At 42.8% G+C, this 19,209-nt stretch overlaps 1 protein-coding gene across 5 annotated transcripts in view; it reads left to right on the top strand.

The window, feature by feature from the left end:
- Positions 1-15,365, top strand: part of ME2 (malic enzyme 2) — a 77,544-nt gene extending 62,179 nt beyond the window's left edge. For all 5 annotated transcript variants that reach the window (XM_089305735.1, XM_089305733.1, XM_089305734.1 and 2 more), the window contains 3 exons: positions 5,757-5,827; positions 7,117-7,215; positions 9,244-15,365. In XM_089305735.1, the coding sequence (XP_089161861.1) occupies positions 5,757-5,827; positions 7,117-7,215; positions 9,244-9,426 (353 nt within the window). In that variant the 3' untranslated portion in view covers positions 9,427-15,365. The remainder of the gene's footprint in view (positions 1-5,756; positions 5,828-7,116; positions 7,216-9,243) is intronic.
- Positions 15,366-19,209: the final 3,844 nt, after the last annotated feature.

The raw sequence follows: 19,209 nt of genomic DNA, 5'->3' as shown, positions 1-19,209 counted from the left end.
CTGACTTTCAAATAAATAAATCTCAAATAAAAAATCTTTAACAATTTTTTCACTAAAATGAGCATATTTTAATTCCACTTACACAAACTTAAAATTTTTTTATTTATTTATTTGAAAGGTAGTTACGGGGGGTATGGGAAACCTTCCATCTGCTGGTTCACTCCCCCAAGTGGCCGCAATGACCCGGGCTAGGCCAAGCTGAAGCCAGGAGCCAAGAACTCCATCCAGATCTCCCACATGGGTGATAGCATCCCCATTTCTTGAAACCATCATCCACTGCCTTCCCAGGTGAATTAGCAGAAAGCTGGATTGGAAATGGAGCAGCTGGGACTCAAGCCAGCTCTCTGATATAGGATGCCAGTATCACAGGCAACAGTTCAACCCACTGTGCCATAACGCTAGCCCATTTTACACAAATGTTTTTTTAAAGATTTTATTTATTTATTTTAAAGGTAGAATTACAGACAGAAAGAAAGAGGTCTTCCATATGCTGGTTCACTCCCCAAATGGCCCCAACGACCAGGGCTGAGCCAGTCTGAAGCCAGGAGCCCGGAGCTTCTTCCAGGTCTCCCATGCAGTTGCAGGGGCCTAAGCACTTGGACAATCTTCTGCTTTCCCAGGCCATAGCAGAGAACTAAAGTGGAAGAAGAGCAGCTGGGACTCAAAACTGACACCCATATGGGATGCTGGCACCACAGGCAGAGGCTTAACCCACTTCACCACAGCTCTGGCCCCCACAAACATTTTGAAGTATCTTCATTTACATGTCATAAAAGTACTGAACAGGTGGTATAGTTATTTAGCTCTCTGGATCTCTCCTTGAGCCTCCTAATCCTACTTTTCAGATGTGATGGCTCTCCCTTTCTGTTTCCGGTGGTTACCATCATGACAGCTTATCTCTCTTTATCTTAACTCTTCCAACGTTACTGTATACGCTGCCCACTGTGAAATATATAGTATCCACATTACCTTCTGATGCCATAGTGGTCCACTTACCAGATGGCTGCAACGGCTGGAGCTGGGCCAATCCAAAGCCAGGAACCAGGAGCTTTGGGTCTCCCACTTGCAGAAGCCCAAGCACTTGGGCCATCTTGCGCTGCTTTCCCAGGCCATCAGCAGGGAGCTGGATCAGAAGTGGAGCAGCCAGGACTCAAACTGGTGCCCATAGAGGATGCTGGTGCTGCAGGTGGAGGCTTAACCTAGTACACCACAGCACTGGCCCCAATACTTTTATCTTGAGGTGAAAGTTTCGAGAACTTTCAGTAGCAACCTAAGAGTGTTTATTAGCTTACCACTGTAAAGAATGAAAAAAATCATCTGGTTTAGCTTTATTATTTCTTTTTATTCTACCCTCTATTTTGCCTAGTTAATATTTTCTATATTATGGAGAATTCTTGTTTTCTTTTTACATTTATGATGTGTTTCGTTGTTTTCCATGCTTTGCTTATAGATTGAGTTCAAATATTCAAAATCATGATTTTGTAAATGTTCTAAACAAGTGTGTGATTTGATATTCTAGAGTATACAAGTCTATATTACTAAATTTTTGATATTCAAATCTTTCACATATCTAATATAATGAATATCTCCTCTTTTTAACTGATAGCTTTTTAAATTATTTATTATTTTATTTATTTATCCCACTTATTTGAAAGGCAGAGGACAAAGAATGATCTTCATTTACTGGTTTGCTCCCAAAATGCCTGCAGCAGCCAGAGCTGGGTGAAGTTGACAGCAGGTGCCAGGCACTCAGTCCAGGTCTTCCACAGGAGTGCTGCCTCCCAGGATGGGCACTAGCAGGAAGCTGGATCAGAAGTGGAGGAGCCAGCACTTGAACCAGGCACTAGGATAAGGAATGCAGGCATCTCAAGCTGCATTTTAATGCAGTTCTGATTTCTTGCCAGTAATTTCCGTTTCTACTTTTTTTTAAAAAGATTTAAAAAAAAAAATTTTTGGTTCACTCCTCAGTTGGCCACAGCAGCCGGAGCTGCGCCTATCCAAAGCCAGGAGCCTCTTTCAGGTCTCCCATGTGGGTGCAGGGGCCCAAATACTTGGGCCATCCTCTGCTGCTTTCCCAGGCCATAGCAGAGAGCTGGATCAGAAGTGGAGCAGCTGGGACTCTAACCGGTGCCCACATGGGATGCCGGCACTGTAAGAAGCAGCTTTACCTGCTATGCCACAGTGCCATCCCCTATGGTTGTCTATTGACACCCAGTATCTGTAATAGAAACTCTCATCGTCAGTAATCTCTTTTTAGAACTTGACATGGTTCAAAATCTGTCTTTTTCATCTGATAATATTTTTATGGCATGAGAACATGGAAGAAAATACTATGTTGCTGATGTTAATAAAGCCATTTTTTATATTTGACTGTTAAGGAATCTGGCAGTTGATTGCTTTTGCAAAACACTTTAAAATCCTAACCTCATTAATAAAAATTATTTGCACTATAGATGTAGACATAAAAAATGACCTAGCTGGGCCAGCTCCATGGCGTAGCAGGTAAAGCTGCCACTTGCAGTGCCAGCTTCCCATACAGGAGCCAGTTTGAGGCCCAGCTGCTCCACTTCCAATCCAGCTCTCTGTTCTGGCCTGGAAAAGCAGTAGAAGATGACCCAGGTGTTTGGGCCCCTCTCCCTTCTGCGGAGACCTGGAAGAAGCTCCTGGCTCCTGGCTTCAGATCGACCCAGCTCCTGCCATTGTGGCCATCTGGGAAGTGAACCAGCAGGTGGAAGACTTCTCTCTGCCTCTGCCTCTCTGTAATTCTGCCTTTCAAATAAATCTTTTAAAAAAATAATGACCTAGGCCAGCGCCGCGACTCACTAGGCTAATCCTCCGCCTTGCGGCACCAGCACACCGGGTTCTAGTTCCGGTCGGGGCACCGGATTCTGTCCCGGTTGCCCCTCTTCCAGGCCAGCTCTCTGCTGTGGCCAGGGAGTGCAGTGGAGGATGGCCCAGGTGCTTGGGCCCTGCACCCCATGGGAGACCAGGAGAAGTACCTGGCTTCTGCCTTTGGATCTGCGTGTTGCGCCGGCCGTGGCGGCCATTGGAGGGTGAACCAACGGCAAAGGAAGACCTTTCTCTCTGTGTCTCTCTCTCACTGTCTACTCTGCCTGTAAAAAACAAAAACAAAAACAAAAAAAAACCTAAGGCTTTGATAATGTTTAAATTATGTAGTTCAGCAACTGTAACAACTGGATGAAATAATTTAAAAAATAAAACTTTAAAGGATCAAAAGGTATTGACTCAGTTGAAATATTGGAGGATTCCAGGTCAAGATAGGCAGAGGGCTAGACCTCCCAAGAGGCAGGCCCGCATTCAGTGCCAGGTTTGCACTAAAAGCACTTAAGGATCTGGAGAAAGTGGCCAAAAAGTAAAATTGGGCTTTTCTTGAAGGAGGGACAAGGTTGGCACCTTGTCAAAGATTGTAGTAAATGGCCACCCACTCTGGGCTGAAGCCCTTGAAATGAATTGTTTGCAGCAGCAGTGGGTGATCTAGAAAATCTCAAGCCTTTCTTCTGGACTGTCAGTTCCCACAAGTGCCCAACAGAACAAACAGAACTCTTCTCTGAAAGAAGATAACACTCTCCAACCCTCAAACTACTTTAAGAAAATTTTCAGGCTGGCGCCGTGGCTCACTAGGCTAATCCTCCGCCTGCGGCGCCGGTACCCTGGGTTCTAGTCCTGGTTGGGGCACCGGATTCTGTCCCAGTTGCTCCTCTTCCAGTCCAGCTCTCTGCTGTGGCCAGGGAGTGCAGTGGAGGATGGCCCAAGTGCTTGGGCCCTGCACCCGCATAGGAGACCAGGAGGAAGTGCCTGGCTCCTGGCTTCAGATAGGCGCGGTGTACTGGTCATAGCGGCCATTTGGGGAGTGAACCAATGGAAGGAAGACCTTTCTCTCTGTCTCTCTCTCTCACTGTCTAACTCTGCCTGTCAAAAATAGATAAATAAATTTTCAAATACAAGCCATGTGACAGTACAAGACAGCAGAAATAACAAGACAGATACACTGAAACTCTAGATATAAGGCAAATACAGTGAAATAATATCCTTATTATATTTATAGATAAAAGCCAAAATTGAAAGCATCAGCCAGGTGCCAGTAGAATTTTCAAGTACAAGAATCTAAATAAAATACTGAATGAAAGAGATTTACAGCAAATTAAACCAAAGAAAATTAATCAGTTGCAAGAAACCTCACAAAAATACAGGATGAAGCACAGAAATAGGAAGCAAAATACAAATTGGTATGAGTATGCCATTAATCAGTAAATATATCATTGAAATTCTAGAAGAAAATGAGAGTGAGAGTGAGCATAGACAACGTTTACAGGCCTCATGACTAAGAATTTCTTTGAACTGATAAATGACAGTCAGCATTGAGGAACACAGAAACCCAGACAGGATAAGCATAAAGAAATTTACATTTAGAAGCACCATGGTGAGGGTTCAGTAAGTCCCAGCAAGAGAAGGATATTAAAGTGGCCAAAACAAAAAGATTTGCTTTAAAGAAGCACCTGTTAGACTTCAGCTGTCACCGCAACAACACTGATGCCAAGAGCAGTGATCTGCTTATGCTGCTCGTAGGAGATGCTTGCCAACCCAGAATTCAGTGTACAGTGAAAATATCTTCCAGGGATTAGGCAGCACGAAGACATTCTCAGAAAAGCAAGAAATGGGATTCATCGCCTGCAGACCTATACGAAAGGAAGGGGTATTTTGTTCCTCAGGCAAAAGAGATAATCCCAGATACAAGTTTAGAGATGGAGAAAGGAATTAAGAACAAAAAATTTGTCAGAATATAGATGAAACAAAATGGAGGTTATTTATGTATGCAGAGCATAACACTAATGCCATGTGATTTTGAAAAACAGAGAAACAGTTGAAATCTACAGCAGAGACGGTTGTCTGATGCAGTGGTTAAGACACCATTTGGGACACCTGTGAAAGCAGTGGACCATGGCCCAAGTCCTTAAAAAAAGAGAGCTAAGTGATTATTTTCTACAGGAAAGTGTCCATGACGTCTAAAACTCAAAAACCAGAAGAAATATAAGCAGGTTATTTAAAAGTAAGAGATAAATATTAAAGCCAGTTAATAGAATTAAAAGCAGTTGCTTTCCTAGAGCAAGAAGTAGAGGCTAGAGGTGGGCTGGAAACATGTTTTTCTGTATTAAGCATCGATGGATTTTATGCACTTGTAATTTTGAAAAGTATAAAAGCTAAATTGAGGAAAGCTATTTGATATTTTTTAAGCTTTTATTTATTTTATAGGCAGAGAGAAAGAGAGAGAGAGAGAGGTCTTTCATCTGCTGGCTCACTCCCCAGTTGGCCCCAATGGCCGGAGCTGAGCCAATCTGAAGCCAGGAGCCAGCAGCTTCTTCCAGGTCTCCCATGCAGGTGCAAGGTCCCAAGGACTTGGGCCATCTCCCACTGCTCTCCCAGGTCATAGCAGAGAGCTGGATTGGAAGTGAAGGCACCGGCTCTAACCAGCTCTCATACGGGATGCCGGCACTGCTGACGGCGGCTTTACACAGTGCCTGCCCCTATTTGGTATTTCTAAAATTATCTCTTTAGTGAATAAGAATTGTAATGGTTAACATGGGTCTCTGACTTGATTTTAACTTGGACTTCAATTTTCCATTGGGGAGCTGTTTGGGATGGGGGTTGCTTACCATTTATTTGCTTCAATACAGGGATTTGACTCCTTTCATTTGGAAAGTGACTTTACTAAATAAACTGTTTAAAATCTGTTCTAGGTGTGGCTTTAGCGGTTATTCTCTGTCACACCCGTCATATCAGTGACAGTATTTTCCTAGAAGCTGCAAAGGTAAATGTTATAAATATTCTCATTTATTTTATAAGGGACGAATTACTCTAAAGATGAATGGATCTAAAGATTAAAAGCAGGCCAGTGCCGCAGCTCACTAGGCTAATCCTCCGCTTTGCGGCGCCGGCACACCGGGTTCTAGTCCCGGTCGGGGCACCGGATTCTGTCCCGGTTTCCCCTCTTCCAGGCCAGCTCTCTGCTGTGGCCCGGGAGTGCAGTGGAGGATGGCCCGAGTGCTTGGGCCCTGCACCCCATGGGAGACCAGGAGAAGTACCTGGCTCCTGCCATCGGATCAGCGCGGTGCGCCGGCCGCAGTGCGCCGGCCGCAGCGCGCCGGCCGTGGCGGCCATTGGAGGGTGAACCAACGGCAAAGGAAGACCTTTCTCTCCGTCTCTCTCTCTCACTGTCCACTCTGCCTGTCAAAAAAAAAAAAAAAAAGATTAAAAGCAGAGAGAGAATGAGTTAAATGAGATAAATATTAAAGCCAGTTAATAGAATTAAAAACAGTTCCTTTCCTAGAGCAAGAAGTAGAGGCTAGAGGTGGGCTGGAAACATGTTTTCTGTATTAAGCATCGATGGATTTTATGCACTTGTAATTTTGAAAAGTATAAAAGCTAAATTGAGGAAAGCTATTTGATATTTTTTAAGCTTTTATTTATGTGATAGGCAGAGCTGTCCACTCTGCCTGTCAAAAAATAAATAAATAAATAAATAAAAGATTAAAAGCAGAGAGAGAATGAGTTAAATCTACCTTACTAATGAAAAGAAAGCTACCCATACATTACTTTTTTGATTTGCCTATCTATCCTTATGAAATTAATCTCTTTAAATCATAACTTTAAATATTTGATTGGAAGCTTTGAATCCCTTCATAATGCTTAGACTATACTTGTATCATATATATCGGAATATAACATTGTAGCAGCAGAGATAAAATGCAGCTCTTTGCCTGTTTTTAATGGACAGGTGCTGGTCTTATTTGGAATGCTGGCAGACTCTGAGATATCAGTTCTGAAGAACTCATGTTAATACAGATACTAATGTCTATTTTCACCGTAGTTGTAGTAATTAAGTCAAGCCTTGTATGTATTAAGTGGACTATATTATAAAATCTAAGTCTGGTCATTTATTATTTAGTGGTAAGTAGTTTTAATTTCTGCAGTGGCTTAGTGTATTCTTGTAAGAAGGAAGAAATGTGTATTCTGTTTTTCTAATGCTTTCTCCATTTTACTATGTCCCTTTCTCTGTTATTTAAATAAATAATTGTTAAATGCCATTTTTTTCTTCAGGCACTGACAAGTCAATTGACGGATGAAGAGCTAGCTCAAGGGAGACTTTACCCACCCCTTGCCAATATTCAGGAAGTTTCTGTTAACATTGCTATTAAAGTAAGTAGTAATCTACCACTTTACATAAAGTTTAATGACATTTCCTTATGCAAGTAATACAAATCAACTAGATAGTTTTGAAACATTTGGAAGTATGCAAAGAAGAAATTTTCAGTGATCCATGTTCTTCCTATGAGAATATAACACACATTATTATTTTGGCTTTTGTTGCCAAAAATCTTCTTTGTAAGCATACACACACACACACACACACACACACATCAACTTTGACTTTTTTTTTTTAAGATCTATTTATTATTTGAAAGGCAGAGTTACAGAGAGGCAGAGGCAGTAAGAGAGAGAGATCTTTCACCCACTGGTTCACTCCACAGATGGCTGCAATGGCTGGAGCTGCGCCAATCTGAAACTAGGAACCAGGAGCTTCTTCCAGGTCTCCCATGCTATGCAGGGGCCCAAGGAATTGGGCCATCTTCTACTGCTTTCCCAGGCCCATAGAAGAGAGCTGGATTGGAAGTGGAGCAGCCGGGTCTCGAATGGCACCCATATGGGATGTCAGCACCATAGGTGGTGGCTTTACCCGCCATGCCACAGCGCCAGCCCTAGCCTGTTCTTATAACTGATTTCTCACTGTACTTTTTTCCACTTAAAAGTATTATAAACTTTTTCTATGTGAATCATTATTCTCATGCATGATATTCCCTTTGTTAGTACAGCCTGATTTAGCCATTTTTCTATTTTTGGACATCTAAGTGTTTTTTACTTTCTTATTAGAAATAACACCATAGTGAACATCCTCACAGATAATCTTTATGTGTATTTGTGATGGTTTTTCCTTATGTTCCAGTCATAAAAGCAAAAGGTGTTAATGTGCTTAAGGCTTTTGAAACATATTGCCCAACATCTCTTAGAAAAATGTACTGAATTCCATAATACCAGTTATGGGTATGTCTTTTCCCACACTTTTGCCATAACTTAAAAATTCTTTTTTAAATCCTCTACATTTAATAGGCAAAAATTGTTTCTCATCTTTCTTCTCTCCTGTCTATTGTTCACTTCTTAAGCCAGAAACCCAGAACTCAATTCAGATACCCTCCAGTGGAGGAAGAACCTCATTACTTGAGCCACCATACAGCCTTCCAGGCTCTGCAATGGCAGAAAGCTGGAATCAGAAGCAGGAGCAGGGAATAAAACCCAGGCATTCAGATGTGGGAAACAGGTGTCTTAACCACTAGGCTAAATGCATGCCCTTGTGTTTTAATTATTAAAGTGTGCATAATGTCCATTGATATTTGGTACTTTATATTTCCCATTATGTTCATTCAGTATTTTCTTGTCTGTTCTATACTGTTGAACAAATGTTTTCTGTCACTTTTTTGTATTAAAAAACAAACTTGCAACTTTGCATGAAACCACATTACCTGGTAGCAAAAGGTGTTGCTTTCTAAGAGCAAAGGGGAAAATAGGGCAGGGGAGTAGGCAGGGCTTCATGTTTGCCCCAAGAGGGAGAGAGAGAGAGAGGGAGAGAGGGAGGGAGGGAAGGAGGGAGAGAGGGAGGGAGGGAGAGAGAGGGAGAGGGGGAGGGAGAGAGAGTTCGAGAGGAGCGGAGGGGAGGGAGAGAGAGAGATAGAGGGAGAGAGGGAGGGAGAGGGAGAGAGGGAGAGGGAAGAAGAGAGGGAGAGAGGGAGGGAGGGGGAGAGGGAGAGGGAGAGAAGGACAGAGGGGGAGGGGGGGAGAGAGGGGGAGGGAGAGAAGGACAGAGGGGGAGGGGGAGAGAGGGAGAGAGAGGAGGAGGGGGAGATGATGCAGTAGAACTTAAATTTGTTTGTTAGACTGAAATATTAGGGAACTGCTAATAATTCTGTTGACTAGAACATGTCAAATTTTTCATGAGGTTACAGTTGATTTTTATTTCATCTTTTAAACTTTGCATAGTTTACAAGTATGTCAAATAGTATCTTTATTTTTAATAAAAATGCCTTTCTTCTACACTCAATTCCTTATGTTATAATAGTACTTTCTCTAATAGGTGTATTTGGTGCCTACACAATAATCTTAATTATTTTTCAGATTACAGAATACCTGTATGCTAATAAAATGGCATTCCGATACCCAGAACCTGAAGACAAGGCCCAGTATATTAAAGAAAGGATATGGCGAAGTGAATACGATTCCCTGCTCCCGGATGTGTATGAATGGCCAGAATCTGCGTCCCGGCCTCCCCAGATAACAGAATCGGAGCCCTCCCACTGATGCATAAATACTCCCGTGCGTCAGAGAGCCCTTCTGTCCAAGCAGAAAGCTGCAGTGTTCTCAGACTTACGGTGTTCTCTGTGTTTCATTCTCCCTCACCCCCACCCCTTTGCGTGACTTCTGTTTTTCCCATTGGGTCGCCCATCTGTTGGGGAGTGGATGTGTTGACTGTATTGTTAATGCCCACCAGTACCCTACATTAATTCTAATTTGTAGCCCATGGCACACCCAAGAGCTGTTACAGATATATCTGTGAACATCTTCACTTGCACTCTTCTTCATGCTTGCCAGTGCATTTACTATTGCAGGTAATAATCGTCTCTCACCCAGTTCTTTTAGGGCTTCTGTAATGGAAATTTGCCTCTGTACATCGGAATACAGAATTTTGAAAACAAACCACATTCCAAGGAAGAATTGTTAGTATCTAAAATTGTTCTTTTGTATCTGCTTCATTTTACATTCATGCTCTGAAATTCCTTTGTGGTAGACAGATATAGGGAAAGATGAAAAATTCACCCTATTTATTTTCTGGAACCAAATCAAGGCTTAACTGTATACCATTATAAGAAAGTATCAATAACTATTGCTGCCTTTCAACAAAAGTAATTTTCAACAGTATATAAAAATCACTTTTATTTAATAAAAATAATAAGTTTAGTTGTTTCAGTTATGCTGCCTTGTTGCCCAGCTAGAAATTTAGGTTTGCTTATTAGGAAAAACGTATTTTCGTTTTCTTCACTTCTAGTTGATTTTAGTATGCCTGTCATAATGACTAACCTGATATGGCTTTTAAAAAATAAGCGAGTCGTGTTTCAGGCCTAAGCGAGCTGAGTGTCAGCAGGGCGCTGTCCCCCCGCAGCAGCGCTCTGTGAGTGTCAGCAGGGCGCTGTCCCCCCCCCCCCCCCCGCAGCAGCGCTCTGTGACTTGAGTGACTGGCAGTGTTCCTGTGATACATTCCTTAATATCATCAGTGATGATGACTCTCCAGTGAAGGTGAACTTAAATTTTTTTTTAAAACCATCAAAATTACTTTGGAACAAAGTGGGGATGGATTAAATAGATGTTCAGGCTAGGAAATGCCATATTTAGTTCCAGTAAATTTCATAATAATTGGCAGAAACCAGATTTTCTGTGGCTTACAAATGGGAGAGTTCTAAAAATCCAGGAGCATTTTGAAACAGAGTCAAATTGCAGTAATACCTCCCTATCAGGATTGCTTCAAGTGAACAGAACTTTTAAATATGCTCATTCTCAAATAATGATAGCCATTCAGAGGCACCTATCAGCATGCACAGTATCGCTGTTTCTCTGCAGGAGGAAAGGGGCTTACTCATCCCTTCTTTCTGTAAAGACGTGAGTAATAATTTAGAAAGTGATTTATAGTTAAGGATGCGTGGAATGGCATTGCCATTTGGAGTGTAGGAAATGCAGTTGGATAACCAGTGTAGCAGATGAGTAGTCAGAAATCTGTTTCACAAAATAAGGAGCGAGGTCACAAGCTTCTTTAAAAGGAAGATTTTTGTTTTTCATGTTACCTGTATCAAGACAAGATCACCCCTGAGAAAATTTTGGTTTTAATTTAGAATTACAAGTATAATTGTTGTATTGTTTTCTGCTAGTGCTTATTGAAGACAGAAACATCTGCAGAATTAGAGTAACTCAACTCAGATACTTGCTTGTTAAATATCACTAGTATAGCCTTTAATGGAAATTATTAAATTGCTTAGTGGGAAAAAATAAACTAAATGGCATTTAATCTGTTTAAGATTAAAATTTTAATATTTCTTAGCTTTGCATAAAGAACTACCTATTTTCATTGTTATTTATGAATCAGCATATTAGCTATTAAATATTGGATGTAAATTAAATTTAAATATTTTAATATTTAAGCAAAGAGTGCAGGCAGGAATTATTAACATTGAAAAGACAGGAGTAGGAGGCCATTAATGGCCTCACATTGGAAAAGAAACTAAAACATTTGTGCCTTCTATGGGAGCTTGTACTGATCAAGAAGGTAATTGTTTTAAAGAACAGCAATGGAACCTCTCTTACATTCTTTTTAATAAAGAAGAAATTCTGTAGATGAGTTTGTTAGTAATTACTGAGTAGGAAAAATAATACATGTTACTCTCTGCCACCACCTGTAGTATGAAACATGGATAACTAATGAGGGTAAGGTTTTTTGACAATAAAGGGGAAGTTTTTTTGGTTAAAATATTTTTAATAAAATGATGGCTTTTTAAAAAAATATTTATTTATTTATTTGAGTTATACAGAGAAAGAAGGAGAGGCAGAGGGAGAGAGAGAGGTCTTCCATCCGCTGGTTCATTCCACAGTTGGCCGCAATGGCTGGAGCTGCGCTGATCCAAAGTCAGGAGCCAGGAGCTGCTTCTATGTCTCCCGTGTGGGTGCAGGGCCCCAAAGAATTTGGCCATCTTCCACTTCTTTCCAAAGCCATAGCAGAGATCTGGATCTGAAGTGGAGCAGCTGGAATTTGAACCAGCTCCTATATGGGATGCTGGCACTGCAGGTGGTAGCTTCACCTGCTACGCACAGAGCTGGCCCCAGGGATGGCTTCATTACCAAGTGGTTGCCTCAGCATCCCTGTGAACCTTTAAAGTGAAGATGCCTCAGATCCCCCCTCCTGTCCTCATGACCACTGCCTTAAAGCCCTGCTGGAATCGTCTGGAGAGCTGGTGGTGCAGGGGCTGTGGGCGGGGCCTGACAGTCTGAATTTCTGACATGCTCCCAGGTGGTGTCCCTGCTGCTGGTCCAGGATCACCCCAGAGAGGCAGTGCTCCAGAGCCCTGGGTGTGGTGTGCAGTTTAAATTAGTGCTTATGTAGTAAACCCCTCACTTTAAATGGTAAGGATCAACTGAAGTTAGGTTTTCACACATAGTTGTTTTCATCCAGTTTTGTTAGTTTCATTTTTAAAGATATTTATAAGGACAAAAATTAATAAAACTTTAGATGTTTCTGAAAATAAAAACTAGAATACTGTTTCATTGTGAATGACAGATTTGTAGCATGCTTAGATGAAACCTAGCAACCTGTTTTGATTCGTAAAGACCACCTGCCAGTGGGCATTTGTTTGCTATTAATTCTATGCTTTGTCCTTCCTTTCTGTCCATTGCCAGCCTCTGGAGAAAGAGGATTTGACAATTTTTGCAGAAGAATTGGTGATGAATTAAGAGCAAAACACAGTAAGGAGTGTGGAGGGTAATTTGCTGTTCCCAGATAACAGAAAGTGCCCAGGGGCAGGGGAGAGGAGGGTGGGGAGTACCCACTTCCTCCAAGTCCGCTGAGGCCTCTTTCTCAGTGCCCCTCAGGGAAGCCTTCTTCATTCTCTTAAATATCTTCAGAGTTCTGTTCACTCACCAAAATGGAATCAGCTCTTTGGAGGATCTTTACTACATGAGAGTATTAACATAAATCTCAGAGCCCTGCTGGATTCCATGTAAAGGGCAGTCGAAGGATGAAATAGCTGCACAGCTGCATTTCCATCCAAGACAAGGCCCTGTGTTGAGGTGCAGGCCCCTGCCAGCTACAGAAAATGGCCCAGGTTCCTTACCTACTTTGGCTCTCAACTCATTTGTGATACATGCGTTGTTCCTGTGAGGGTTAAAATGAAGCCTCTACAGCTGATCTATGGTAACATACTTAAAATATTCAAGATAATTCAACTACAGAAAAGTTCCCCCTTTCCTGAAATCAGAATTAAACTTTTTCATTAAGCAGAGAGAAAACCCAGTGCTTTGTTTGAAATTTCAGTAAACTGGAGTGGGTTATTTAGGACATGACTCTTATTTCATAATTCCCTTAATGCTTGTCAGAGTTACTTAGATAAAGTAGTGCTTAGATTTTTAAAACAATTATTTTCCTTTCTTGGATAAGGAAAATTGTGCCTCTCAAAGAGAAAGCTGTTCATAGTTTAGCTGCATGAAATATATCCATGGAATCAAATGACTTGAATACATGATACCTTTTGGTAGGTAGCATTTTACGTACAAATGAAGTTTTTAATATAGCTATTAAATATTTCATATTTAATGTTTTTTCCAAGTGAAAGCTTATCTGCCACTTTGCTGTTTGGAAGGTTTTCCTAAATTCATCATGCTTTTCTAATTTTAAGACTAAGGGAGATTTATAGGTGTGAAAATATGCATATGTAAAAACTCAGTTGTCAGGGCTTCCTTTTATGTTCTAGAACAAGTATTTCTTCTTTCCTAAGTTTAAGTGTATATTCTAATAAACATTATTCTTACATCATTGAATTGTCTCCCACAGATTTGGTATATACAAAGGTACTTCAAAAAGTTTGTGGAGAGTGGAATAATACAAATATTTTGATTCAAAAAAATTGAAACTCAGGCATACAAAGATTCTTTAAGACACTTGTAGAAAATGTATTTGACAAAAAATGATGCATGGATTTAAAAAAATTTTTACACTACAACATCTTTGAATTCCATTTTTCCATGAAATTTCTGAAGTATTCTTGTAGGGTGGTGACTAATGACAAGCTAAGTGTGTTGGACAGTCCCTGCTGTGTGCCAGGTGTTCTGAGTGTTCCAGGTACCTTACGTATTTAATCCTTGCTGTTACTCAGTTTTGTTGCCTGTTTTACAAAGACAGGCACTGAGAGAGTAAGTGACTTGCCAGAGGATCTCCTTTGGCGAAGCTGGGCTCTGAGTTTAGACTCCACTCTGAGGGAGTAATGTCTTCAAGAACTGTTGTTTCAAGAGAAAATTGATCACCTTTCTTTTAAGATCAGTGTGAGTTTTTTTAAATGTGCTTTTCCTGTTCATTTGTTTTTGTTTGTTTGTTTTGTTTTATCTTTTTTTTTTTAAGATTTATTTATTTATTTGAAAGCCAGAGTTACAATGAGAGAGGAGGAGAGGCATGGAAAGAGGTCTTCCCTCCTCTGTTTCACTCCCCAATTGGCTGCAATGGCTGGAGCTGTGCCAATCCAAAGCCAGGAGCATCTTCCAGGTCTCCTACACGGGTGCAGGGGCCCAAGGACTTGGGCCATCTTCCACTGCTTTCCCAGCCATAGCAGAGAGCTGGATCGGAAGTGGAGCAGCCAGGTCTTGAACCGGTGCCCATATGGGATGCCAGCACTGCAGGCGATGGCTTAACAAATGCTACGCCACAGTATCAGCCCCTGCTTTCATGTTTAATTCAAACACACCACAAATCTTATTTGTTAGTCTTCAGCATCTTAAGTATTGGATATATAAAATAAAATTTGGTTTTGAGTTTGATTAATTATGGCAAAGATTATCAGCCAGTTCTAACATCTTTTGATTTAATAATCACAGAACCACCAACTGCTGTCACTTCTGTACAAATCAGTTTCAGTTATGCTTATATATTGTATTTTGTGTCAATGTGCATTTGTATTGTAAGATATATTTTAGATATCTGTTGTATTATATGCTTACACAACTCCTTCCATTAAAAGGTGAGAACAGTAAACAAGTAACAATGTATGTGTAGAACTAAGGAATTTCTGAAGAGACCTATTTTAGCTAAATATTGAACAAAAAATGCTCTGCCCAATGTTTTGTTACTCTTTGCCTAAAGACCTTTAAAATTAATTCAAATTAAGTCCATAGTTTTGCAATTGATATTTTTCATTATTTGCTTTGATAACAGCCGAACTATTCATTACTCATGGAAGCCACACAGCATGCCCCATTGTTTAGCCTTTTGCGTCTTTGTGTTTAAGACAACATAATGGAATGAACGGTCTTGTGGTAGTTGCTCATGGGAATGCTAGTTAAGGGAAAGCCTTGTGTAGAGCATATTATACTAGATTGGCTTGTTACAGGTGGTTGCAGGGGGTTGGTCTAAAATTATGTGAATTGTCTTTTCTCCTTTGTGATATGAGATTTGTGCTCTTATATTTTCTTAGTAAAATTTTCCTATGCATAAAGAATGCTTGATGACATTGTTTTTTAAAGTTGGGTATGCACAGAAAACTTTTTTTTTTTTTTTTTTTTAAGATTATTTTATTTGGAAGGGTTACAGAGAGAGATCTTCCATCTGTTGGTTCACTCCCCCAAGAGGCCACAACAGCCAGGGCTGGGCCAGGCTGAAGGCAGGAAGGAGCTGGTGTCGCTCCCCCTCGTCATGGAGGAACGACACTAAACCCTGCCTAGGCTTCATATCCGAGTCACGGCACCATTATGTCGCTCCCCCTCTTCGTGGAGGAACGACACTAAACCCTGCCTAGGCTTCATATCCGAGTCACGGCACCATTATGTCGCTCCCCCTCTTCGTGGAGGAACAACACAGGACCCTGCGCTGTTCTTTTGTCTGCTCGGCCCTCCCGGGTTTGCTGCTGGTTCTTCCCGGGTTGGCTACTATCCCTTCCACCTCCGTGGCGGTTCCCCCTGCCACTTTCCCCACTTCAGCGGGGGAGCGGCACACCCCCGGCCGGCTCTCTCGGGGGCTGCACAGGTGTTCCTTCAGATAGATGTTCCTGGTGCATGTTGTCTCTCTCCTCCTTTATAGTCCTCTTCCACCAATCCCAACTCTGCTACCCACACGCCGAGTACGCTGCTCTCCTCCAATCAGGAGCAGGTCCTGCTGCTTATTGGTGGAACTGGAGGCAGCTGTGTAGAAGCTGTTTCCTCCTCTCCCAGCGCCATATTGTGGGAGAGCAGATGCATAGAATAAGTCTTAATTCCAGTAACTTAGTCTAGTCCGAGTTGCTCCCAGTTGCTCCCCACAAGCTGGGAGCTTCATCTGGGTCTCCCAAGTGGCTGCAGGAGCCCAAGGACTTGGGCCATCTGCTGCCACTTTTCCCCACACATTAGCAGGGAGCTGGGTCAGAAGTGGAGGAGCCAGTGCCCATAAGGGATGCCCAGTGTCGCAGCTGGCTGCTTAACCTGCTACACCGTAATGCTGACTTCCTGGACACTTTCTGAATTTGGTGCTGTTAGGACCTGCATTGTGGCACAGCAGGTTAACCCGCTTGTCATGCTGGCCTCTCAGAGTGTCACTCTCACCAGAAAGCCTTGCTTCATACCCCGGAGAAGATCAGAAGAGGCTGTCAGGCTCTGCCACCTCCCAGCTTCCCAGGCACCTGGAGAGGGTGAAAAGCAGCAGCCCCTGCTGTTGAATGTCAACCCTTTCCCAGAACATTAGTCTGGCCATGATGGATCCTGGCACGCAGAGGACCACTCTGTAATCTAAGGAAATACGGGCATTGTCCAAACCCCAGAAATGACCTGACACCCACAGCCCAGCATCCAGGCTTTACTGAGTCTGATTTTTCCTAATAGGAGTTTTAGTCATGTGCCAGCCTGCACCCCCTTGAGATGAAATTTCTTGCGATGACCAGTCTTAGCATCATCCTGCTTCCCAAAACCGTCCGCAGTGAATCTGACTTCCATGGACGCTCTGCAAAACCACCACACCAAAACCCCGGTCCTGAAATGCAGGGGAACTTCACAAAGCTAGTGGGGAGTGGAATTAAAAGATGATATGCATTTTCCGTGAAGTCTTTGAAGACCCCCTCATACTTGCAGAAATAAAAATAACCACCTTTTATGCACAAGGTTGTCTATGACCACACTGTGATAGCAAAAAGCGATCACAAAACTTGGAGGACTGATGGAGTATGGAGTCACTGGGTGACCACTGGACAGATGGCGGTGGAGGGGAGTGAGGGAGTTCTAATTGTGTACCGATTCAGGGCTGTGCAGTCAAAGCTGGTGCTGCTTGGCACTTCCTTCCCAAAAGAACTTTGTGTTCAGCTGCAGAGAGTGCAACTCCACTGGTACTTTTTCTACTGTGGCCTTGAATTACCATGTGTGGGCCCCTTGTTTTCAGACTGAAGAACCTCCTTTAATTTTTTTTTTCTTAAAGAATTCTTTATTTGAAAGGCAGAGTTAACAGAGGGAGAAGCAGACAAGGTGGGAGAGATCTTCTAGGGCTTGAGCCACTGTTCTCATGGGATGCCAGCGTCACAGGTGGCAGCTTAACCCACTGTACCTTACTGCAAACCCCTTTTAGTATTTCTTGTAGGTCTGATAGCAACAAATTATCTCCATTTTTGGTCTTTATGGGAAAGTATTTTGCCTTTTTCTTTTTCTTGACAGGCAGAGTGGACAGTGAGAGACAGAGAGAAAGGTCTTCCTTTGCTGTTGGCTCACCCTCCAATGGCCGCCGCCGCGGCGGTCGCATCGCGCTGATCCGAAGCCAGGAGCCAGGTGTTTCTCCTGGTCTCCCATGCGGGTGCAGGGCCCAAGCACTTGGGCCATCCTCCACTGCACTCCCGGGCACAGCAGAGAGCCCAGACCGGGACTCGAACCTGGTGTGCCGGTGCTGCAGGCAGAGGAATATCCTATTGAGCCGCGGCACCGGCCAGTATTTGGGCCTTTTTCAAAAGGTGGCTTTGCTGGATATAGAATTCCTAGCTGATTTTTTTTTTTTAATCCACTGCCTTCTGGTTTTATTATTTCCTCTGTGAACTCATCAGCTCTCTCGTTTCCTTATAAGAGATGTTTTCCACTAGTTGGGCGGTCAAGAGTTCTCCTTTGGCTTTCAGCATTTTCACTCTGCTGTGTCTATTTGTAGAACTCTGTGTGTTTATCTTGTTTGGAATGTGTGGAACTTCTGAGTGTGAAAATCACCACTTTTCAATAAATTTGGGTTTTCAGCCATCATTCCGTTGCGTATCTTTTCTGTTGATTCTACCAGGACTCCATTGCTGGTTTGCCTAACAGTGTCCCACGTTTCTGTTCATTTTTCTTCATTCCTTTGTCTCTTCCCATCCTACTTAGCTCATTTCCTACCTCTTCCTCACTGACCTTTTGGCTAGTGATCTCCTTGGCCATATTCTTACCACCCCCTTTGCTTTCTCATTTGTCTCCTCAAATTGTTACTTGATTGCTTCCAATGGCTGGTTCACTCCCCAAATGGCGCCAGCTGCAGGAGCTGAGCCCATCCAAAGCCAGGAGCCAGGAATTTCTTCCTGGTCACCCATGTGGGTGCAGGAGCCCAAGGACTTGGGCCATCTTCTACTGCTTTCCCAGGCCATAGCCGAGAGCTGGATTAGAAGTGGAACAGCCGGGACTTGAACCAGGTGGAGGATTAACCTAGTGGCCACAGTGCCGGCTCTGGGAGGGGCCTTCTTGCTTGCTTGCTTGCTTGCTTGATTTATACATGGTATATTTAGAAATGTGGCTTGGGCAGGCATTTAGCTTCTCAGCTGCAGGTTGGGATACCCATCCCACATCTGAGTGCCAGGGTTCCTTGCCTGGCTCCAGCTCCTGGCTCCAGCTTCCTGCTACATCAGATGCTGGGAAGCAATGGTGATGGCTCAATGGTCGGGTCCCTGCCACTGGCGTGGGAGACCTGGATTGAGGCCCTGGCTCCCAGTTTTGGCGATTGCAGGAATTTAGGGAATGAACCAGTGGATGAGCTATCTCTAGCTGTATCTCTGTGTCCTCCCCCTCGGCCTCTCAAATAAAATTTTAAAACACAAAAGGATTCCAGGTAGAGGCTCATGAAGGTTCACGGTTATGCAGACATGAACTCTTGATTCCAAGGCACCTGCGTTTTTCTCCTAATGAGTGGAAGACACCAAAGGCTAAAAATCACACAAGCGGGAGCAAAATATAGGGATGAACACTCTTTCGGAAAAAGCAACACACAAAAACAAACACGGGATACAAAAGAAAACAAGTAGAGGAGTGAACGTTTTCGCTTTTGGCTCAGCCGCGCCCAGCTCCCCGCGGGTCACGGCCACCATCTTACAGCGAACTAGG

The sequence above is a fragment of the Oryctolagus cuniculus genome, chromosome 10 (genome assembly GCF_051225735.1).
Source record: "Oryctolagus cuniculus isolate XC-2025 breed Fujian yellow rabbit chromosome 10, ASM5122573v1, whole genome shotgun sequence".
NCBI lineage: Eukaryota > Metazoa > Chordata > Mammalia > Lagomorpha > Leporidae > Oryctolagus > Oryctolagus cuniculus.
This window is presented reverse-complemented; position numbering and strand designations above follow the sequence as displayed.